The following is a 23,326-nucleotide window of genomic DNA, read 5'->3' on the forward strand; positions in this document are numbered from 1 at the left end:
TTGAATGATACTTGTTGCATCCTATCTTATCTGAACATATCAATACCAACCTGTAAATTTGCTGATAAAATCCGTAAATCGAACAACTTTTTAACATTCATAAATATTATTTTAAAAACTGTAAATACAATAGGTAAACAAAGAACCAAAAAAAATGTTCTAAAACCAATATAAATAAAATTTCAATCATTCTTTCTTTGAATGTGGCAAAGTAGAATCACCAACAGATTGCGACTGTGAGGATGAGGCAGGGGTGAGGAAGGTTGGGTCACGAGGCTTTTCTCCTCCCTGCATTAGTTCTGGGGGAGGTTGGAGCAAAGATGAGCGTCGGGATTTCTCCAATGAAATGAGAAACGATGCAAACATGTAACCTGAATAGAAGTGAAGGTTTAGGGAACTTAACATTTCTCTTCTGTGAGCTACCTTACCTATAACTCCAGCAATTGAGATGAGAGTGAATCGCATCCATGGATATTTAATAAATGAATGACGTGGCTTACCCATCATATCAGCAATAACTATCAGCGTACCAAATACTGATGCAACAACACAATATTTCTTCAACCTCTTTTTTCTGTTGTCCAGGTCTAGATAATATTTTCTCTGTGCCTCTGCCAACGCTGTTTCAAGAACCAAATCATTTTTGCAGGCCTTCAAACCAGCTTGGTATGAAATTATGGCAAGATCGAACATTTTAGCTCCTTCCTCTGCTTGGCCTTTTCTGTAGTAACCTTTTGGCCAATCTGGCACCAATCTTATTGTAACTTCTGCATCTTTCATTGAGTAAAAATACTGATCCATCTTAAGGAATGCCAAAGACCTGTTACTGTACATCACTGCATTGGAGGGGTCAATCATTATTCCTTCAGAGTATTCCACGATGGCCTCAATGTATTTTGCTTCCTTCATGCATGTGTTACCTTTCAGCTTTCTACTTGCAGCCGAACTGCTGCTATCAGTCGTCATGTTTATTATAGACAGTTGGTTTGCAAACCTAGTGCTTTATCTGTTCATTAAAACAAAAAAAATAACAGGTTTGTTATATCACTACAAGAACAGTTCACACGCAAGTCATAGCTAATATTCATATGATTTTTTTTACAGAATCGTAATTAATAATTAACAAACAAAAATACCACCTTGTACTTACACCACTAAGACAAGTACACTGATCTAAAGTGCATAGAGAAAGCAAAACCAAGAAGGAAACTAAAGCATTAACTTAATGTTAACCATTTAGTTTTTTTCTGCATGCTTTGACTCCTTATACATATTATGCATCACATCATTATCAAATCTGAGCATATGCCACTGTTCTTCCTCTGTTAAGTCACGACAGCCAAGATTTTTATAAAGTCTCATTGCATTCTTATTCCAGTTTAAACACGCCAAACGAAACTGCTGGCAACCGGTTTCAACAGAAAACTCATTTACTTTTTGAATCAGTTTAGTGGCAAGACCACGATTCCTATGATTTTGTTTGACAAAAACATCTTCCAAATATATGATCTTGCCATTCCATGTTGAATACTGCATCACAAATATTGTGTATGCTACAACTTCATTTCCTTTCTTTGTTTCAGCAACAAAGGATGAAAAGCATGGAGGGTCAGATTCAAATCCGTCTTTCATTAAAACCTCAGCCGTCATTTTAAACTGGTCCTCCATATCTTCCTCTACAGCCATCCCACGGATCATTCCAACTATCTCCTCACAATCTGTCTTTTTCGCTCTTCGTATGTTGTACTGTGTAATGTAACATATAACAAATATTATTTATCTATCTGAATCTTTGAATGTAAGATAATATAACATCAACTTTATATTAGTGTAGCTGAAAAATCATGTAATAATGTTTTATACAAAACATACTATCCATTTATTGGGATGCCACTCAGGACTATTACCAATTGGTCAGTGTGTATAATTAATATGAATGTTTATAAGTTCACATCGCAGGATAAGTTTGTAATGTATGTGTAATTATTTTATTACTTACTAATTTTAGGAATAAATTGTATAGACCAATTAGGTTTCTGGTCTAAAAAGACACGCACTCGTACAGTGGTAGCAGCATTGAGTTTCCAACTTATATTGCATAGTTACAATGTAACGTGCTAAAACCATTACTTGTGAGTTGTGACCTGTATCACGGCGACGGAATTACATTGCAAATTGTCAATAACGAAAAATAGTTGAAGGTTAAATTACTTACCAGTTCTTCATGGCCAGATTGCTTTTCCATATTGATTATTGGTTGCTCTGTGTTAATGTATACAAACAAATCTACCCCACAAAAACATGCAGCTTTTCTGAAAACAAAATTTCGCGCGCTTGTTGGCAAATGGGATCCTTAAAGAAATTTGAACATTTAGCACGTCAAGCTTGACAGTAGATGCACAATTAAATTAACAATGTGTCTAAAAATTACCAACTCATCAGAAATTGAATATAATGATGTTAAAAAATGCACGAAATATCATAATTTGAAACGCATCAGTGAATTTTATTAAAACTTGCTATTTCTATGGAACGAGGGATTTTCGAATTTTTGCTGACTTCGTCTTTATTGCTTTATTGTTGTTGTTCCGTATTGATGCTTTGGTTGTAACGAGCTTTGCCGTCAAAAACATTAGTTCATCGTTGTTCTAGTTAAAATTACTGCTTGCGTAATGGACGGTATGGTATTTGTTTGCTATTTATTTAGTTATGATATGCGTTAATAAGTAAAGGAAAATAAATTAATAATATCTTTTCAGCTGAAAGATTGGCAAAGCTCAATGCTTACCTTATATCAAAGGGAAAGAAACCAAAAGAGTTATCAAAAAATTACATAAAAGCAAATGCTACGAATGTAAAACGAGGAATTCTGACTAAAAAGTGTCAAAACGTGGCTGAAGTGAATTGTACTGATAAAGGTAAACCATTATTTTTTACATGGGACTATACAAAGAAGACGGTACACTTTTTCTGCTAGGTGTCGGTAATTATTTAAATTAAAAAATACGGAAAAACACACAAAACAACACTACAAAGTGTTAATGTAAAACAAATTAATTAAATAATAATACCTTTCTAAATTCATAAAACACTAGTAAGAACATTTTTCCACATTAGGACCGTTATATACGCTCTTTCGTTTATTTACTGTCGTCGAGTCTGTGGTGTAACTGTTTGCGTGCGGTCGTTTACTCTCGTTGTTTCATTTTTACCGGATTTGAGTCCCGCACAGTAGAATCCTTTTTTTTTTTCAATTTTTTTTTGTTTGATTAGCACGAGTTTGGGGTTAGGGGTTAGGGGTTTAAATCTTATGTGTATAAACCGTGAAACTAACTGCTCCCCATAGAATAGAGAAATGAATTTGTCACCGCCTCCCAGCGGCAAAAGTGTACCGTCTTCTTTGTGTAGCCCCATGTTTATTTTTTGTTTTTCACACACTAATATTTTAATGTTTATGACAGCATGCATGGGTAACCTCGCTTTTTTATTTTCTTAATCGAATGCAACAACAATTGAACTCGCAGTCGTTTATCACCGGGTATCAACTTGCTTTTCAAGATATGGTTGTGCAACATTTGTTTTTATCTCACACAATGATTTATTCACACATGTAAAAACACCAAGGGTCCATTTTGAGGCTGGTTGAATTGAACATTAACATTATCATGATCTCACCAAGTTTTGATATGACCTTAAGGACCTTATGTGAATGAATGAAACATATTTATCCTCTCATTTACCAAGTAAAAAGTGATCATGTTTATTTTAATAGCCACAAAGAAATCTATAAAGATGATCGAAAGTACTCAACCAAATCTACCTAAAACTATTAAAAGACTTCCTTCAAAGACCAACAAAGCTGCAAAAACTTTTGGCAGAAAAAGTAATTTAACCAATCAAAAGATCAGACAGGGAGAAAACAAATTTAATGCGACTAAAGATTCAATGAAACATAATGATACTCTTCTTGCAAAAACGCCAACCAAAGCAATGGTAGCTAGAAACTTACAAGCCACACCTATGTCCTCGAAAAAACTCTTGTCACAAAAACTGCTTCGTCGAAGCATGGGGCATGCTATTGTTTCAAAAGAAAACTGCACACCAAAAAAGATTTCTCAACCTATGAGAACTCCAGTTTGTAAATCTGTAACAGGACGAAGTATTCTTTCGAAATCGGTTCAACCTAAGAGCAGAGTAAGGACTTTTATTGCTGAACAAAGGAGTAAAGCTCCAGCGCCCAAGAAACGACTGGCAAAGCAATCTGAAAGAGAGGAGAGAATGTATGTAGACCTTCCCTCAATTTCCATCTTTAAATATAGATTTAAATTAGATATAAATGTGTATGAAATGAAGATGAATAATATACTTTGTAAATCTATAACGATCATGGCAATTTGTACCTGTTAGAATTTAGATCACATTGTCAAGTTGTTATTTAAAACAAATTGTAACAAAGGCTATCATGTTTAAACTTATATATATATGCCTATTTGTACCAATATCATTGTGATTAGATAAATGTTTTAGAATAAATTGCATTGTAGGTTGAAGCTCAAAGCATGGTTAATATCTCGTGGGAAAAGTGTTGATCATCTCCGTGGTTTTAAACCAGCAAAGACTATGCTAACTCCAGTAAATTCACCACAACAAAAAACTGGAAACAGCAGGACTTCATATTGGCCGGTAAAAATATGTGATTTGGCTGCTCGCTTTTTCCACATTTTTAAGCGACATTTGGCTTCATAATTTTTATTATTTTTGAAGTACAGAGTGTAACTTGTAATATTTTATGTTAGTATCTAGCCATCTAAAAATTCCGATTGTGGTTGGAATAATTAACAACATTCTGTAAGAGTGGTGGGGCTACGGGTATATAGTTATGTATGTATTCCCTGTTTACTGTAATTATTATAAACAGAGGTTTAGAGAAGAGGACTACCAAGATGAGATCAGCATACTGATGAAACATGCCATGCAGGAAGCAACAGATTGCTTGAATGAGGTAAATTAAAGACTTTAAGACATTTTTAACTTACCTTTATCTGAATATGAGTTTTACCACATTAAATATAACTTTGTCGATTGTCGGTAAATATTTAGTTTTTGTGTATAGCTGAAAACTTTTTTGGGGGGGATTGAGTAATTGCTGTTACACACATTTCGCCCAACGACACATTTTCCCATGAACCCATAATGGTGGCAGCAACAAACCTCAACCCAATCTGTGTCTTCTGGTCTACAGAGAGAACTCGAACAATGTTTTCGCGTTGAGGATCTCATGGTAAAAAAACAAAAACTTTCAGGTTCATTATTTATTTTTCAGAATTGTTCACCTACTGAAGTACATCAGAGACTTGTTGAGTTTCGAGAGAAAATCCCAAGTGCTGAACAACATGCTATATACTGGATCACCATGGCTGCTGTTTATGAAAAACTGGGAAAATCGAATGATGAAATATTAAATGTTTATGAAACAGCTGTGGATCTCGATGCACAAGTAAGGAGATGGTTATATTAAATACTTCATGCAAATTAATAGTAAAAATATGCATTAAAAAAATACAAGTCAAGTATTACTGAACTTACTGGTATGTAATGATATATATTCAATACGTAATGATATATACATGGTAAGTCATGAAATAATAATTTTAACTTAAAAATCATTTTAGCCATTGGAGCAGTTAAAAGTTGCGTTGAATGAATTTATATCAAAACCACCAAAAATGGACATAACCCCAAGCTATTCTATCAATGGTAAGAAAAAAAGTTTACATCTTAGATCTTGTTATTATATTATTCTAATCTAATTGATGCCCTTAATACTTGCTAGAGAGTACATATTATTAAACCCTTGTAAAACAGCTTTAGTAACCATTCTTAACAAAAACATTTAAATGTAACGTAGTTTATAGTATTTTTGCAAATGCCATTAATTCAAATTAATTCTGCGACAATTTAGGGCTAAATTATGTGAACACTATATTGTAGACCCGAAAGTTTTTAAAGGAAAAGGTGTAAACCTATTTTGAGCTTAGTGTAAACTAGTTTATTACATTAAACCAACAAATGAGGAATGATTAGAGTTACTATACAAAAGGAATCATTGGTTAAAAAAGAAGTTCCACAATAACTTTAAATGTACTGAAAGTTCTTGCAACATCATTGCATAATACACCACTTGGCATTAAATAGTAATAATAGGTTCATGCTTTTAGTGCTCATGTAACAAAGTATAGTTTATTGTTTAGTTTTCATAGCAATTATCTGGTACAGACTAATCAGTAAGTTTTGAAAGCCTCTAATTTTAAAACTTAACAATAAATTTACCAGAACAAGGAACATCTTCTCCAACAACAATCAGCCAACGTACAAGTCCAATACGTGGCCAAGTATTCCAAACTCCGATAAAATCATCTCACCCTCCATCACCTCTAGTGGCTGGATCTCCTTCATCCGTCATCAAGTTACGGATGATTTCGAAATCTTCACCAGTATTTAAACAGTAAGTTCCCAATCACTATATTTTAAAACTCTTATAAAGCAAGACTTCTTAAACTTGAGGTCATCAAAAGAAATAATACACAAGTACTGCATGTGTTATGGTATAAAAAAAGGTAGCAAAAAATTTAAGAATATTAAAAGGGGTTGTAAGCAAAAATGTTCGGAAAGCCCTTTTCTAAAGCCAAGATTGCATTTATTCCTAGAATCCTCTTGAAAAGAGCCCTGCCTCTTACCACAAGTGCCATAGTAACACCGGTTCGTCGTTCGAAGAGAATTGAGAATGCAAGTTCAAAGTACCCGCAGTATGTTCGACCCCACCACCCATGTATCACCAACCCACAAGTGAGGTTTTTTTTTATTTTAACTTGTTTATTTGGGAGGTATTTTAAAAAGTGGAAATATTTATTTAAATGTTTTTATTTATTGGATATATAATGAGAGTTTTCAAGAACAATTTAATGCACAGGAATGTATTACATTAACTTTTATAGATTTTATTCTGTATACAAAAAAAATACAATTTTACAGTAAATAACTAAATATAGTTCCAAGCAATGCTCTTTGGACATGACAATTTAAAATGTGGACAAGATATTTATTTTAAGATGAGATAACATTAATAGGATTTGCTGGAGTCAATGAATAAGGAGATGGAATCATGTGACTTTGTGTTTGACGAGAACAAAGCACTTGGGGAAGATTATGCTGATGTTTCTACCATTCTGAACTTGGGATAACAGTAAAATATATAAACATTGTTTTATAAATATATAACTGCCATGATGCATGGGATGCCAATGCAGTGTCATTTTTTAAATGCTGTTTTATCCGCGCATGTTTTGATTACCCATAATGCTATGTATTAGCTCTGATTTTAAATTTTAACTCTTTGTTTAATAATTATTATTAAAAATGCATTGATATTGAACTAAAATATATATGGTTGGAAAATATTTAGGCAACATAGGTGTTCCATCTGTTCCTTTTGCTTAGTATGTACTTATTGCACATAAACAGTAAATAAAGAATAATTGTAGTTTATGGGTAGAATCTGGGATGCAATTATGAAAAATTAAATAGTGTGTGATGCACATTTAAAATTAAGCAGTATTCCATATTGAGGTTTCGTCTTTTTCCAACTTCCCATTTGGAAACACTGCGTTGATGTCAATATCTTGGAAATACTCGAGTCTGTGGCTGTTAGGAATTTGTTAAGCTAGTAATAAATAATGTTCAACAAGATGGGGTTTAGTGTATGAGTGCGGAAGTAAAAGACCTTGCGTGACGGGGCAAAGATAGTCGTTATAACATGGGTGTTCTGTTTCACATCATACACCTTTTCCCGCTAACGAGTTACCATATATGTTACTTTGTGGATTTTTTATATGGTCGACAATTGGGACAACTCATTAGTAAAGAAATAAATGGTGATTTACAACACTTACAAGTCAGGTTTTTCATATTTCCCTTTTGGTGCCGAATACAGCGTTTCATACACGCGATTTGTGTCCACACCATGCATGGCGAATGCATTGAACTTATCTATCCCAGCTGGTAGATAATCCCAAGGCATTATCGCACACCCTGTCCAGGTGTTGCCGGTGATTTTTGCAGAATATTCCATCTCAAGGTTTTTCTTCCAAACTTCTCTGCATTTCTTGAAGAGCAAACCAAGATGTTGGCCATGCCTGCAATTAATCTATATGATTTTAAGTTATAACATAGTTTTTTGTTTATCTTTTTGAAAATGGTAACAGAGATTATATTATTTAAACGATAAGGATAATGAAATTATAGCAAAATGGCAGTTGTTAAAATTTTAAATGAAAATTAAATTGTTTAAAGTTATGTTGATATTTAGAAGAAAGCACTAACGGTCCAAATTCAACTTCATAGTACTCTCCAGTCTTTGAGTTGTAAAAGAACACTTCAACAACTGAAAGTTATAAAAGCATAAATGTATTGCAATTTATCATATTATAAAGTGAAAAATTTCAAGCAAATCAACAATTTTCGGACTTTGCCATCATAAACACATGCACATGCGGTCCAACTGCACCTTCGTAATCCCAAAGTAACCAGAGTGGCTTTCCTTCTTCTCCAACCGGAGCAGGATCGTTAAAGTAGGGGGCTTTAATAGTGAGTTTTACACCGTTTTCCACGCCTTCCAACTTCATTTTTACCGGTTCATGATCGATGGGATCACCTTCCCATTGTTGTGTTATTTCAAACTCGTATACCATTTTGCTCAGTGTTGCTTTTAGAAATTTTCAAAATGAAATACGTAAACAAAATATTTCAGCATAAATTTAGGTAAAGTCCCTCATGTAAAAGATATTTGTTAGATCCTATAAGTCAACATTTATCGTTGTATGTTCAAATAATGTTTCAACTAATCTAAAGCATTTTTTAGAGTTTTCCATTTGTACATACGCATTTCTTTATATTTTTCGGCTACATGTATAATTTTTGGCAATCAACTATTTTCCTACGCACTATTTGCGGAACTACTATAATCATATTTTTTGCGAGAATGTATGGGATCTATTACAATCCACGCGTAGAACATTTTAATGGGTAACTTTTGTTAGACGTTATTTAGTTTAAGTTGTAACGCAATTTAAGTTTAGATGTTTTGATTTTAATAACATTGGATTGCATTGTTTTTATTTGTAATACAGGTGCAATTGACGCCTGCTGTGTAATGTTTGTTAGCTTTTAAAAACATGGTAAACGTCACAAAAGGAGTTCTTGTCGAGTGCGATCCTGCTATGAAACAATTTCTTTTGCATTTGGATGATTCAAACGCTCTTGGAAAAGGGCATAAGTTTATACTTCAGGACTTGGACGAGACACATCTTTTTATAGCTGTTGACGTAATACAACAAATACAAGAGAGAATTGATGAACTTATGGACAGAAACTCATTTGCTCCTGGTCAAGTAGCTGCATAATTTTTCGCTCACATATAAAGAATAATATACTTACCCAACTAGTTGTTTTTTTTAACAAAACCGTTCATTGACACCTATTTCGTGAAATACTGCTTATTTATAACATTTACCGCTGCTTCTACCATTCATTGTTTTTTTTCTATTAAAAGCAAGGAAACATGGATTTTAAAAAAGAAACATTTGCTGTTGAATCATCAATGCATGAAGACAGTGACTCAGATTTCATGGGAAGTGAACTCGAGTTTCAACTTTACAGTCAGATTCATTATCACCAAGAACCTGTGATTCCAGAAGTTACAGGAACGGAAAAATTACCTGCTTCCTCAAATAGAACTGGAACGAATCATTTCGATCAAATTTTGGAACAAAAAGGGGGAGAGGATCATTTAAGTAAATTTTTAACACAAAAAAGTTTGGCTTTTTACTATGAGTTTGATAATCAGTGTTCATCAAGTAATGAGCGTGATGTGAGGGAACAGAAGTTTTCACATCTGGTTGATGATAATAGTGACTCGGATATAAGTGATCTGGAAAAATGGGAAATACTTGATGATGTGAAAGATTCCAATGAAGAGAATACTATTCACATACATGTTTCAGAGGATGCAGTTACTAGTGATGATTCTAAAGCTTGTTGGAAGATTTGCAAAGAGGACATACTAGCTGGACTGAATAAATATCGAGATACAAGAAGGTACTTTGGTGATTCTAATGTTCGGTGCAAAAATTGTGACCTGACTGGTCACATTGCCAATGAATGCTCTAAACCAAAGAAAGTAAAGCCGTGTTTTCAGTGTGGGATAAAAGGACACATGGCAAAGTTTTGTCCCAAGCATATTCCTGTCTCTCGTCGACATTTAAGTTTTAGCTGCAATCGATGTGAGCAAATGGGTCACATACAGTCTGAGTGTCCTGATTTGTGGCGCCAATATCATAAGACAACTAAAGCTGGTTCCTTAGTCACCTCATCCTTGCCACTACCCATGAGCAAGAAGAAATGCTGCTACAACTGTGGAAAGCGTGGACATTTTGGCTTTGATTGTAAGAAATCAAGAAGTCAGACATTTGCTGCTGTTACACAGCCCACTGTATTTAGGTATGATCATTGGATTTGGATTGAACATGCGAAAAAATCATCTGGAAAAAGTAGTAAACGACCCATGGTTAAAACAAAAGATAAAACACAAATTAACAAAAACGTCCAGGTAACTAGAACTGTTCATTTTAACCTTGCCAAGGAAGCTTTGACGGTGAAAAGAAATGATGGCGTAAACAATAAAAAAAGGAAAAAAGAAACCAAAAAGAATATCAAATTTAAAAAAGAAAAAGATTTGGGTGATTATTCAGGGAAAAAATCTAAGAAACCAAAAAAATCTTTAAAACGCAAAGCAGTGAATTTCAAGGATGAAAATTTTAAACAAAACAAGAAGTTCAAGTTAAATAAGAAATTGGGGAAAAAAATCAAAAGCTGATCATAATTTTAACTTCAGAAACAGAACTGCTACCTAGTAAATACTAAATACAAGACTTAGTTAATTATCTTTTGTTGATCTTACAGCTTGCTTTAGTCTTACCACCTTACTGCTAATGTTTAAATAGCAAGCAGTGCATATTGTATTGTTGTAAAACTAAATAGTGTCTCAACTCAATAGTCTAATTTTTAAGTGCTGCTGAGCTATTGTTTATGTCACTTGTGTCTTGTTTACATAATGTGTTTGTTTTACCATTTTATTCTTCTTTTGGTGGTCGGTTATTGCATTTCACATGTTCTGAATTGAAGTGATTCATAATTTGGTTATCGTCAATTCATTTATGAACTAAAACTCCCAAAAAGACGGCTATGTGTGTTTTAATGTAATTGTGTTTTTGTTTTACACCAGATATTAAATGAGGCTTCCTGATTTGGTTTTGTGTCATCTTAAGCGGCAATTTCTTAGATCAGCTTCGCATAAGTTGTTCTTTAAACGCTGCAAAACTTACTATGCAACCACACCTATTTATTATGTTAACTCTGTGCCACACATTGGCCACCTGTATACCACCACCCTTGCTGATACTGCTTGTCGATGGAAACAACTTGTAACTGACACTGAGTGTCGGTTAGCTACAGGAACAGATGAATATGGCTCAAAAGTGATGAAGGCTGCAGCCATAAATGATATGGAAACGATAGAATATTGTAACAAAATATCATCAAGGTAAGATTCTGATCATTGTTGGTTACTTTTGTAAATTTCTGAACAAAACAAATAATTAACATAATTTATAAAAAAATATTTTTAACAAAATGCGGAATTATTTTTAAGATCTAGTATAACAGTCAAATAAAATAGTTTTTACCATAATACCATTTGTAACACACTAATACTAACAGAGTGTTTTTTAACGGATTTTAGGTTCAAAGAAATGTGTGACGAGTTTGGGTTAAGTTATCATGACTTTATCCGTACCACTGAAGAACGACACAAAGAAACTGTTCAACACTTTTGGGAAGTTGTTCAAAGTAATGGATACATATACAAAGGTAGCAAACAATTGATACTTTCTTGAATAATACTAGTATGCGGCAACACCATTTTTAAATCATTAAATAAGATAACAACCAAACTTCTACTGGTTTTGATGATTTGTTATGATTAAAATATATTGAACCTGAATATTATTTCTACTATTTTCAATGTTTTAAAGAATCCATGTTTGTACAGGTATTTATGAAGGCTGGTATTGCACTTCCGATGAAACTTTTCTTACTCAGTCCCAAGTGGAAGAAGTTCACAATAAATCCACAGGGAAAAGCGAATATGTTTCCATTGAATCCGGGCATGCAGTAGAGTGGACTAAAGAAACAAACTATATGTTTCAACTTTCCTTTTTTACTGATATTATCCGAGAAAAAATACTAAGTGATCCAGATTTTGTTTATCCATCCAAAGCAAGGAATGCTGTTTTAAAGTTACTTGATGAACAAATTGGAGATCTCTCTATTTCCAGAGAGAGAAGTAGGGTTCCATGGGGGATTCCTGTTCCTAGGGACTCAAGCCAGACCATTTATGTATGGATGGATGCATTGGTCAATTACCTTACAGTTTCTGGGTATCCAAGATCAAGTTACACAGAAATGTGGCCAGCAGATGTCCATTTTATAGGGGTGGATATTTTGAAGTTTCATGCAATTTTTTGGCCAGCGTTTTTAATGGCTGCTGGTATTGAACTGCCTAAACAAATTGTTGCTAGTTCCCACTGGACTATAGACTATTCCAAAATGTCAAAAAGCAAAGGAAATGTGGTGGATCCATTTGATATTGCGGGAAAAGTAACAGCAGAGGGGTTTAAGTATTTTCTTCTTAGGCAAGGAGTGTTGGAACATGATTGTAATTACACTGAGAGTTTGGTTTATGAAGTTATAAATGCGGATCTTGTCAATGTTTTGGGGAACTGCTTAAATCGAGCAGGGGCTAAAAAACTAAATCCTCAGAATCACTACCCTCCATTTCATAAAGAAATATTCTCCAAAGATGAATTAGGCAACTACATTGAAAAGCGGATAACAGACTTGGACATGAATTACATACAGCAAGTGAAAAACCTTCCTGCGGTTGCAGACTCCCATTGCTCAAAATTTCACTTCTACAATGCAATTCATGAAATCATCTCCATAGCAAGGGAAGCAAACATGATGGTTCACCGACACCAAGCGTGGAAGTTAGACGAACATCCCGATGATCTGAAACTGTTGGAAAGCATTGTGCATTCAGTGTTTGAAGGTTTAAGGGTGGCTGGTATTCTTCTTCAGCCAATGATTCCAACTTTGGCCACAAAACTGTTGGACAAGTTAAATATTCCTCTAAATGAAAGAACATGGGTTAAAGCTAATGAAAGTTTTCTTGAGTTAAATGGCCAACATGAACATTTAATAGGAAGAAAGCTGGGCAACGATACTACAGTTCTCCTCAAGCGTTTAAAGAAATAGTGTTTTTTTTATTTTTAAATAAAGTTATGCCTTGGCAGTTCTCTGTCTAAGTAGGTCATTACATTAATTTCAAATAAAGGTTAGTTTTTAGAGAAAGTTCACAGGAATACTCACTCACTTTGGTATGCAGTGGCATATGATTTTATTTACAACGAAAGATTCCAGTTTTAAACTTTAAGTAAAACACAAATTTAAGTTTGAGTAAATATAAACAAATCCTATTTAGTTAAGTTTTTTTGGGCACATTCACGTTATTTTACCTTTTTTAGGTACTGTTTTTTTGTGGTCCATTAGGTTCATAAGTTTGCTGTTTCATCATGCTAATAGACAAGTATGATTGATAGGCAAACAATAGCATATTTACATTAGATGAATAATGGTCCTACAGAAATGTGGTGTACTGAATTTAAAGCAACTGTTGATAGAATAAGTATGGCAAGGACAGTTAACACAATGAGAATACACAGATGGATATTTAACTGCCTTCTACGTATCTGTAGCAAGGTCAGTTTTATTGCACTTTACTGACAATCCCTTTAAGCAGTTAGTAAATATGAACTTTTTACATGTGGCTGATATATACAGTGGATATAGCTTTTTGATAAATCATTTGGGGCAGTTAGTTAAAGCCACTGGAATGAACATATGTACTTATCATATTAGTTAAGGCAGTGGTAATACAGCTTTCTATATAAGCTTTGGCATAACAATTTAAGTACTGAATAAAACCATTGTTTTTGGTACTTGTATAAACAATTAATACTTAAGAAAAAACACATTATTCTGTTTGTTAAATATGGTTTGATGTTGTTTGTTAAATAAATATGGTTTATGATGTTAGAATTTATGATGATAGGATTTATTGAATTGGGCAGTTGTTGGTGGTGATGTCTCCATAGATTGAATATGATGTGCTTGGGTTGATTGGAAAGTAATCCACTCTAAGTTTCCTGATGCAACCCTGGTACTGACTACGTGTCAACATGCCATCCATGTGTACACCAACTGAAAGAAATAAGTGAATGTAACTTATTTATTTCTGCATGGCGATGCAGAGAAAGTTCATCTAACATGGACGTTCTGTTTCATACACATCGTACACGGGTTACCATGTAATTTGATTAAGAGGGGTTAGTTTTTAATCAAAGTACTAACCAACATACAATTAAAATTAAGTGCAGTATTTGTTAATTACATGATTGGTTGTGAGTTACCTGGAAGCCCACCAACATATAGTTCTCCATTTGTATCGCAATTACTGTTTTCCAGCAAGCCTTCTTCAATTGGTGTAACAAGGTTGTCATCAACAGTCAGAGCGAGAATGTTCTTTGCTTTGATAACTAAAGATTGTTAGAAAAATGTAAATGAACTGTAATTAAAACTGGAAAGCAGCAAGTCACCACAGCTGAATATTTTAACACATTCTGTGATAATTCTGTTATTATGAATTCAATAGTAGACCCACTGTATTATTGGATGCGATTCTATAAAAAAAACAGTACCTCGAATTACATGCCATCGACCATCACAAAGGTTGTCACTGTACTGAGATGGATCATAGGTTGTAAACAATGTCTCACCACCTTGTCTTACCCTTGCTACAATTTGACCATCAACTAGTGTAAGATGGAAGAAACTTCCTAAAAAAATATGGTTGTAATATTCTGGAACTGTTTCTCTGTAGTGTAAAATTGGGGCAATTTTTTGTAGCATAGACATCATAATGCAAAGCAACTTGCATTGGGCACTTAATATACTTTAAAAAGCGACAAAACATATTTGTTCCGAACGTTATCCATTATTTACCGGTTGTTCCACCGACAGCAAACAGAACTCCACTTTGAGCCCTTGGCTTTATTTCCAAGGTGACCTCTATGTTTGTGGCAACTGTGTAGTTAGCTATTCCAACCATATAAGCGGATGAATATCCTTCATTTGGATGTGGATAAAACATTCCTATAAAACAAGTATAAATTATAACCACTAACTAAACATTGTTTAATATATGATCGATAAAATTAAACATTGGTAATAAAATTTATTAAATACTTTAGAAAATTATTTTTTTGTGCTTACCAATATTTGACTAAATAAACCACTGAATTATTTATATGTTACCAGGTTCAGACCCTCCTTCATAACAAGGGGAGACATTGCTTCGAACAACTGAACTTGTTCCAGATCTTTCAATTGGAACGTTGTTTGCCATCACATCTTTAATACATCCTGTGAAGTCTGCAAGATTCTTCCTATTGATATGCCTCACAGCAAATCTCTTAGGTACCTCCTGTAGAGAATTGGTAATTAATATTCAGACTTAAAATATTTATTACATTTTTTATATTTGGTACTAGTTTCATTTATTATTAAATAAATGTAACTTATTTATTCTAGCATGTCAGGGCAACGACAGTAGTTATAACACGCAGGTTTCATTTCATACATCAAGCCAGCTTAACACCTTTGTAACTTATTGGAAGTTATAACTTTAATAATATATAATTAATCATCTGAAAATCAGTAATTGTGTAAATATCCTTTAAACCTTACTTCAAGGCCACCAATATAGAACTCCTTGTTTGAAAGGAAAGTAAGAGAATTGCTGAAAATGGTTCCTTGTCCTTCAATGCTATCATCAAGCATAAGTTGAGTTGCGTTTCCTTTTCTTTCAAAGGTCACATGATGCCACATGCCATCATTGTAAGTCTGAATAGACTTCAATCTGGTTCTTTCATTTCCAAACATCACACTGAACACGATGAATCCATGTTTAACATAGACAGCGATGTGTTCATTGCACCTGAAATTCAATTATCCATATATAGATCCGGGTTGGTGTTATAAAATAAAAACTAAAAATTTTATTTTATTAAACTGCCAACAGACTGTGCACAATGTCTGAAAAGGATTTGCTGTGGTCATCTGTGAGGTGAATGGTAAGTTTTTATTTTTTCATTTTTTTTATCTGTACAGTATCAGTCATAAGGTTCATAACTTGGTTGTCTCACCTGGTATCTGACATAAAAAAGATAAGACCCCGTTTTCTTGTGGTTCTCAATGACAAAGAGAATCTCCAGTTCAATGGATTGAATCTTTTGACAATATATTGGCTGTAACCATCACCTGTATTAAAGTTAAATGTGTTTTCATATTACCAACAGTGTTTAAAACTAGGGCAACTTCGCTCGGTTGAGTTAACATGGTAATATGCATAACAATTTTTCATATCAATTTTAACCAAAGTTCACCAAAAAAGGTTGAACTACTTTAAATTTGTATTGGTAGATTATTTACTAATGTTTTACCTATATTGGGTATGGAATTTTAGGTCGTTTTTTTGAGAATGTTATAGTAAAACTTTACCAATGTATCTGTATCCACGTGATTCTGGTAGGTACGGAAGTGAGCAAGTTGACTCATAACCTTCATTGTATACTGGTACTCTAACTTCTATTACATTCACTTGCGCGTGAGCAGTTAGGTCTGAAAAACATTGAATCAGAATTAAACTGCTATAGAACAAGATAAAACACAAGTTTTTAATTTGGAAATCAAGTTTTGAACAAGGTCAATATACAAGTTGATTTTGAAAATGATTTTTTTTGTGGCTTTGTAAAACAAAAACTCACCTTCTCGTGCTCGTCCATTCAATTCATCAGCACTGCTATGTGCAGACACAGAAGAGAGAGCAGCCAAATTGTCACCAATTTCCATAACCTCCTGTGTGATGACTCTACCTACATTACATGCATTGAACAATGGGCGACCGACACATGATGTTCCAGAAGCTTCGCAGTTCAACGCAGAAGTCAGAATGTAAGGAGTTCTGCCTTGTCTGAAACAACCACATTAAAGTTTGTAAGCTCTTTGTCAACATAAGGTGTTCAAATAATGATGTTTATGTACATCTCCATGCAACTTTATGGCTGCAGTTAAGTATGAAATTCCGGACTATAAACTGTAGCCTCTTATTCTGATAGTTGTCAGTAAATTTACCCATGATATTTAAATTGTACAAGTTGACTATTCAAATGAAAATTCCAATTTTTTTTTTATATATTGACCATTACCTCATAATGTATGGATTTTTGATGCAACCATTGAACATGGGCATGTTTTCAGCGCCACCAATATAAACATAAACTTGTGGATTGATAATTTCTACTTCTAGTCCGAAGTTTTGCCGCCTTCTCCTGCTAAGTTCAGTCTCAGCTAGTGCAAGTGGAGACTCATATCTTCTGCTATCTGAGTTATCCAGGGTAAGTCTCATGGATCTGTAAATGGAAAAACACATATTTTTCAGTCTCAGTATTACTATGCTTGATTCTATGATCCTTAAAAAAATCTCCGAACTTCACCGTTGCTTACCCATCTGCTGTGCGTTTGAAATTAATCATATGAGCTTGATCATTGGCATAGAACTCCCGAGATTCAACCTCCTGGACTCCATCACTCAGGACTACATGACCCTCACGCAAGAAGAGTGTCAGCTGCTCATTGGTCTACAATTCCCACCATAAGATAAAAGTATATGTATTTGGTCGAACCAAGTTGTTTATATCAATTTATCAACTAAGTAACGAAAGTTTGTAATAAACGAAAATAAATGGGTTGGATTATGCCAAACTTAACATTGAAATGATATGGACAAAACAACAGAACGGAAATATAGAACAGATGAATGTGTTTATTACCTGAAAGTATTGCTTCTCTCTTTACTCTTATTCCTTGAAAAATGATGAGAAATGCAATAATCGTAACTGCCTGTCTTAATGCCCCTGTCTTATACTTGCTTATTTTAAGGAATCATTTATAACACGATTTAGTTCTGTACAGTTTATTAGTGAATCAAAATACACTGCCGGCAGTAAAGTAAAATTATGACTCATAATGATGGAAAAATGAGTGGCACAATTAACCGACAGGGCAAAATCTTAATATGCTGATTGTTTAATGCAAGAAGGCACACTTGGTGAATATTTCAACACCAGTTTATAGTGTTTAGGTAACTAATTAAAAGATCAACTGCTTATGTACCGAAAATTTTATAAAAGCTAGTTAAAAAAAGGCACCTAAAATGATTAATGAGCTATGTACAAGATTATAAATAAGTTCAAATGCTGGGTCTGTACCATACTAGCACCATTGGCTTAGGTAAAAGAGCAATATACAGGCGTAACTATTAAGTAATTCTATGTTAGCAATGTTCCACGGTTAGTTGTCACCAACAAATACTGAAAAAATCTTTGGTAACACATGGGAACAGGCACAAGCAAAGCAATTATGTATTTAAATGATAGTGGATGATTAACACTTAGCGCTGGTCAAGTTACCGCATATGCTGATTAAGTGTAAAGCTTTGTACATTATGTTACAGTTATGATTGCTTTCAGCAGCTTCATATTCGGCTGAGAGCATTGTAGTTCCCAGCATCTAACTACCAATCCATTTGTGCTGTACGTTGGGCTTGTACATCATTCAATGGAGCTTGTTCTGGGGATGGCATTGGTGGTGGTGCAGCAGGTCCTCCAACCAGGTTGGATTTTAATACAGATGAGACCACAGCAGCAAGAACAACAATTCCCACTATCACCCCAATGACGATAAGAGCAATTTGCAAAAGCCCAGCACCAGATTGTGTAGAAGAGTCTCTGTTATCATCACTGCTTGGTGGTAAGGCATATCGTGCTTGCTCTCCCTCAATTATTGGCTGATCGGCAAGTTCAGTTTCAGTGATATCAATTGGATTTTCCCCTCCATCAATTGCAGCTTCACTGTTTCCTGCATTATCATCAATCTCATCAACTGGCGGTGGAACCTCTGATGCTGAAAAATCAGATTCATCTTCTGCTCCTCCCGAACCCATTTCATCTCCTGCCGCTGACATCATTTTTTCTGTTGTAGCCACAGCAGCATCACCTCCAGCCAAAGCATCCTCTCCTTCCATAACATCTTTCATATCGGGCTGAACAACTCCAACATCAAGTGTTGCCTGTCATTTTCATTTCATTAAAACCATTTCTTTCGAATTAGGCAGGCAACACCTTCACCAAACTGGTTAATTCCTCAAGCAAGCTGTGCCTAACTATAACATGCCTAAATGTAAGTACACCAAGCTCATCATGCGTTAGTTCTAAGCTTCTAACACCAATTCTCTGCCATGCAAGTTCCCATTCATGTGTCCGGTTAGTGTGCATAAGCAACATATGTTAGTGCTTATCTCATCTAAGCTTAAGCTGGCAACTATTTCTATTGTTGTCAAGGTGGTGGGATAAGTTTAAGGATGAAAAGGTGAGCGTTACGTACAAGAACATGCTTTTATTTGACCACACATGCAGGGGAATGTGCATTAGCACATACACCGCAGGCAACGAACTTAGAAAAACATAAAATGAAGTGAAGCACAGAATCTGCGTTCATCTCCTTAAACTGAGTAACATTCCACTAAAAAAAACATAAAAATGGCATTTGGCTAAAATCAGCTTTGATTTTACATTTACATACAAAACTAAAAGTACAACACAATGCTGTTATTGAATTAAACATGAAAAAATGTTGATTACTGAATGATGGTGAGAGAAATATGTATGTCATGGTTAGTAGTGAATTTGTGAAAGAAAATATCCGTATATTTAAACATGCACAGAGTTAGTAGAATGGCACCAAATAATACTTGCTTGCATTTTGACATTATTAGTTGCATTTGTCTTAATTATAGCTGGAAGCTTATACATTATACATTGGCTACGTCAGAAAACAAACAATAAAACTAATTCTTCAGTGCTAGATATAAAATCCCTGATTTACATTACATCACCAGTAACAAGACAAATGTGCAACATGGCAACCCCAACTATCACCATCTAATGTTCTACCTCAGTGTCACGGAAGTTAAGGATGGTTCCACTTGGTGTACCAGTTCTCATGACAACGTTGCCATCAATGTTTTGAATGCTTGGAAGAGATGAAGGCATCTTTACAAAGTCCCCACCCGCAAGCCTGAGGTCTGATACTGACTGTAAAGTGGGGAATAAATAGAAATAAATGTATGTAACTTATTTATCGTCGCCTGAAAGGGGCTGGGCAGTCACTATAACATAGGAGGTCTGATTCGCACATCTTGTGCTGGCTTAAGAGCAACCATGTATATGTGACAATATGGGTGAGAATTTAGAAAACAACTCCAGCCACTTCATTAACAGTTTTTAATAGTATCTGATACCAACCTCTTTTTGGCAACCTCTTGTAACACCCATGTTTTCAATTGCGTTTTGAATATCAAAGCTTCGGCTGTTGAAGTTCAGTTCACGAAGACAACCACGGAATGAGACGTCAATGTTGCGGAGAAGTGATCTGAAGCTGTAACAACGGACGCATTTAATATCATGTATGTTGGAAATTTTTGTGTATTTTTTTAGGATTTTTTTTTTCTAAATTACAAGAGATGTAATGTAAACAATCAACTTACTCTGGGTTAATGTTGGTGTTCCACATTCCACCAATCCATACATCTCCAAGAATATTTGGTGATCCATTGTCGTACGTATCTTGCAATATCAGTCTACAAGATTTTAGTGTATGGTTAAGATACAAGTTTTATAAATATCAATAACTGAGTGAATAAACTGTTTCCCTTGGTATTGAAACAGATTCAAATTTAAAAAAACAAGTTTTAGAAAATTAAACTTGTTTCTTTAGGATTTTTTAAACTACACTGCTTTTTTTATACTTTTAAATTTATAATTTTAAAAAGAATTGTTTTAAAAATTATTCCCTTTTTTTGTAAATTAATAACATGCTATTTTTAGGAAGGCCATATAACTAGAAGCATTACTTACCTGAGATCAACAGAGACCACAGTGACTCTATGAGTTGTAGCAACACCAGTCTTTACCAGCAACTGTCGGTCATGCATCGTCACATCACCAACATCATGTAGCGTTCGGTTTCGGGGGCCACCAGCAAAACCATAGTTCCATGTCATCACTAGTTTACCATCAACCACCTCAAGTGCAATGAATTGATCCTGGAATACAATATTAAGGTGAAAAACAGAATAAAACAACAATGTTTTTAAACTTTAAAATGATTTAGGAAAGTGAAGCTTTAGAAACAAAATACTATTTTTTTGCTGATTGTAACCTTATTACAAGCATTACTAACATTAGAAGAACTCTGCATTTTTTAACTACAAGTATAAAATGTAACATATTTCTAACATAACATATATTTTGACATTTTGCTTACAGTGGTTTGTCCAACAAGGAAAAGAAGTGAATTATCTTGAAGAGTTTCAAACTTGAATCCAATAAAATGAACGCCTGCATTGTTGTTGAGGAAACTGATGTCTGAACGAGCAATCCGTACATAACTTCCGTATCCACTGAACCTCCAAACTTGGTTTGATCCAAGACCAGCCACCCTGGTTAGTAGACAATGTTAATGGTATTGCTTCAGTTTAAAGGTTTGCAAGCAATTTTAATTAAAAAAAAACATTTCATTGATGTTTTTTGCCTTTTTTTAAACTTAAAGTGAACAGAAGGTATCACAATAACAGTTCATGCAGTTTACTGTGTTTTTTTTCAATTGTGGTTTAGCATGCAGGTTAGTAGTGTGAATGTTATAATCGAAACAAGGTATTGGAACAAAGTCACAAGTGACTTTGTATAATAAACACCACACGTCCTTACCCAAGTAAGTTATCAGGGTTGGAAGATACATCAGATGAAGGCCTTGAAATAGCACATATAGCAAATTAAGCAAAAGCGAGTTACATGCAGTTAGTAGTAAAATGAAAAGTGAGTTAAAATTTTATTATAGAGTTGGTGTTACAAAGCATGAGTGTTATGGTGCTAGCATTAGCTGTGTCTCTCAATACATAACAAATAGGCTGTGATCTTCTCAGTGACCGTTTCACGAGTTACACATGCGTTTTGTGAATTCACAAACTTTTATGGGACCTAAATATGGGGATGGGACACTACAAACTTCTCGTAGCAACGAACCCACCTCCTAAATTGGTCAACCACTGCGTCATAATCCAATGACCTAGTAAAACCTGCTGCTCAATAACTTACATACAAGTGTCCATGTTCCCGAATGCCATGCAATTAATAGACCAAAAGGGGGAGAAATATTAAACTTAGGTAGCAAAAGAAATGGTGTGCAAAAGTAACCAAACAAAGGGTATATCAAAATAAGTTAAATATGTGAGATATTGGACTCTTACCTATCTTCACAGTTCTGTCCAGGTTTAGGTCCTTCATATGCCTTGAAATTCCAAATTCCAATTGTTTCATTGTTAAGTTTCACTTCGCCAATACATGCGGAACCAACTTGATGATTTTGAATCTGACTTGGTGGCTGCAAAAATTGTTTTAAAGTTAATTTTTTAACTAAATCAAGGGTGATAAATTAAGTTCTGGTAAATGATAGAAAAATGTTTAAATGATAGAAAAACGGTTATCTTTTTTGTTAAATATTAAAATTCTATTTCAAAACCCACACAACACACAAAAATCAAAAGCATGCAAAGTGTACCGATGCCATCGGGTTTCCACCCATGTAAAAACTCATGCTGCTATGGTGGATATTGGCCACTTGTTCCTGGCCATCAGTTCTGCCTTCTTTGTAATCAGAAGCCACGCTTGAAGCAGGTGTACCATCCCCACGTCCCACTTCTTGTGATGGATATTCAACTTCCAAAGAACCAAAGTTTCCAATTCTGGCAATGTGTTTTATGGAAACTTAATGTTTGTTCACGCTTATGTTATATGACGGTTCAGATTAATTTAGAAGGTGTTGTGGTTGTGATAGTGTATATATTGTGTTTGTGTGTATGTGTGTGTGCCACTGTGATGGAACGCTTCTTTATAGAACATGACCACATTATAACACA

The 23,326-nt window shown here is 34.4% G+C and overlaps 7 protein-coding genes across 17 annotated transcripts in view; 3 read left to right on the forward strand and 4 right to left on the reverse strand.

The window, feature by feature from the left end:
* LOC100180675 (stress-induced-phosphoprotein 1-like) lies at nucleotides 1-1,005 on the reverse strand. Its single transcript, XM_002125965.5, has 2 exons — nucleotides 429-1,005; nucleotides 1-371 (listed from the first exon to the last, which is right to left on the reverse strand). Exons 1-2 carry the CDS (start codon nucleotides 964-966, stop codon nucleotides 187-189), a joined length of 723 nt encoding a protein of 240 aa, XP_002126001.1. The 5' UTR covers nucleotides 967-1,005; the 3' UTR covers nucleotides 1-186.
* On the reverse strand, nucleotides 1,006-2,455 carry LOC100178309 (diamine acetyltransferase 2). The gene is made up of 2 exons (XM_002126003.4): nucleotides 2,216-2,455; nucleotides 1,006-1,746 (listed from the first exon to the last, which is right to left on the reverse strand). The coding sequence occupies exons 1-2, from the start codon at nucleotides 2,243-2,245 to the stop codon at nucleotides 1,237-1,239; spliced, it is 540 nt and encodes a 179-aa protein (XP_002126039.1). The 5' UTR covers nucleotides 2,246-2,455; the 3' UTR covers nucleotides 1,006-1,236.
* Nucleotides 2,456-2,538: 83 nt separating this feature from the next.
* Nucleotides 2,539-7,536, forward strand: LOC100186196 (cytoskeleton-associated protein 2). Its single transcript, XM_002126176.4, has 10 exons — nucleotides 2,539-2,679; nucleotides 2,760-2,918; nucleotides 3,773-4,280; nucleotides 4,545-4,683; nucleotides 4,919-5,002; nucleotides 5,324-5,497; nucleotides 5,673-5,757; nucleotides 6,334-6,505; nucleotides 6,708-6,846; nucleotides 7,128-7,536. The coding sequence occupies exons 1-10, from the start codon at nucleotides 2,673-2,675 to the stop codon at nucleotides 7,239-7,241; spliced, it is 1,581 nt and encodes a 526-aa protein (XP_002126212.1). The 5' UTR covers nucleotides 2,539-2,672; the 3' UTR covers nucleotides 7,242-7,536.
* On the reverse strand, nucleotides 7,313-8,797 carry LOC100183830 (UPF0462 protein C4orf33 homolog). The gene is made up of 4 exons (XM_002126349.5): nucleotides 8,564-8,797; nucleotides 8,380-8,440; nucleotides 7,950-8,192; nucleotides 7,313-7,701 (listed from the first exon to the last, which is right to left on the reverse strand). The coding sequence occupies exons 1-4, from the start codon at nucleotides 8,745-8,747 to the stop codon at nucleotides 7,605-7,607; spliced, it is 585 nt and encodes a 194-aa protein (XP_002126385.1). The 5' UTR covers nucleotides 8,748-8,797; the 3' UTR covers nucleotides 7,313-7,604.
* A 396-nt stretch (nucleotides 8,798-9,193) lies between these two features.
* zf(cchc)-22 (zinc finger protein) lies at nucleotides 9,194-11,337 on the forward strand. Its single transcript, NM_001078456.1, is given in 1 exon segment — nucleotides 9,194-11,337. A coding segment is annotated over 1 exon segment (1,314 nt). The 5' UTR covers nucleotides 9,194-9,616; the 3' UTR covers nucleotides 10,931-11,337.
* LOC100179125 (methionine--tRNA ligase, mitochondrial-like) lies at nucleotides 11,326-13,465 on the forward strand. The gene is made up of 3 exons (XM_002126564.4): nucleotides 11,326-11,656; nucleotides 11,855-11,982; nucleotides 12,164-13,465. Exons 1-3 carry the CDS (start codon nucleotides 11,346-11,348, stop codon nucleotides 13,426-13,428), a joined length of 1,704 nt encoding a protein of 567 aa, XP_002126600.1. The 5' UTR covers nucleotides 11,326-11,345; the 3' UTR covers nucleotides 13,429-13,465.
* A 238-nt stretch (nucleotides 13,466-13,703) lies between these two features.
* Nucleotides 13,704-23,326, reverse strand: part of LOC100176802 (laminin subunit alpha-5) — a 30,241-nt gene continuing 20,618 nt past the window's right edge. For 5 of the 11 annotated variants that reach the window (XM_026840763.1, XM_026840765.1, XM_026840769.1 and 2 more), the window contains 19 exons: nucleotides 22,969-23,152; nucleotides 22,658-22,791; nucleotides 22,119-22,160; nucleotides 21,676-21,850; nucleotides 21,267-21,454; nucleotides 20,897-20,989; nucleotides 20,655-20,787; nucleotides 20,304-20,444; nucleotides 17,797-17,930; nucleotides 17,499-17,702; nucleotides 17,058-17,263; nucleotides 16,792-16,911; nucleotides 16,437-16,551; nucleotides 15,979-16,228; nucleotides 15,547-15,715; nucleotides 15,235-15,384; nucleotides 14,931-15,068; nucleotides 14,643-14,768; nucleotides 13,704-14,433 (listed from right to left, as the gene is read on the reverse strand). In XM_026840763.1, coding sequence (XP_026696564.1) covers nucleotides 14,288-14,433; nucleotides 14,643-14,768; nucleotides 14,931-15,068; nucleotides 15,235-15,384; nucleotides 15,547-15,715; nucleotides 15,979-16,228; nucleotides 16,437-16,551; nucleotides 16,792-16,911; nucleotides 17,058-17,263; nucleotides 17,499-17,702; nucleotides 17,797-17,930; nucleotides 20,304-20,444; nucleotides 20,655-20,787; nucleotides 20,897-20,989; nucleotides 21,267-21,454; nucleotides 21,676-21,850; nucleotides 22,119-22,160; nucleotides 22,658-22,791; nucleotides 22,969-23,152 — 2,848 coding nt within the window. In that variant the 3' untranslated portion in view covers nucleotides 13,704-14,287. Of the gene's footprint in view, nucleotides 14,434-14,642; nucleotides 14,769-14,930; nucleotides 15,069-15,234; nucleotides 15,385-15,546; nucleotides 15,716-15,978; nucleotides 16,229-16,436; nucleotides 16,552-16,791; nucleotides 16,912-17,057; nucleotides 17,264-17,498; nucleotides 17,703-17,796; nucleotides 17,931-18,249; nucleotides 19,421-20,303; nucleotides 20,445-20,654; nucleotides 20,788-20,896; nucleotides 20,990-21,266; nucleotides 21,455-21,675; nucleotides 21,851-22,118; nucleotides 22,161-22,657; nucleotides 22,792-22,968; nucleotides 23,153-23,326 lie in introns of those variants that run through there. The other 6 variants (XM_026840767.1, XM_018817424.2, XM_026840766.1 and 3 more) reach the window with 5 other exon arrangements.

Source organism: Ciona intestinalis, chromosome 2 (assembly GCF_000224145.3).
Source record: "Ciona intestinalis chromosome 2, KH, whole genome shotgun sequence".
Taxonomy (NCBI): domain Eukaryota; kingdom Metazoa; phylum Chordata; class Ascidiacea; order Phlebobranchia; family Cionidae; genus Ciona; species Ciona intestinalis.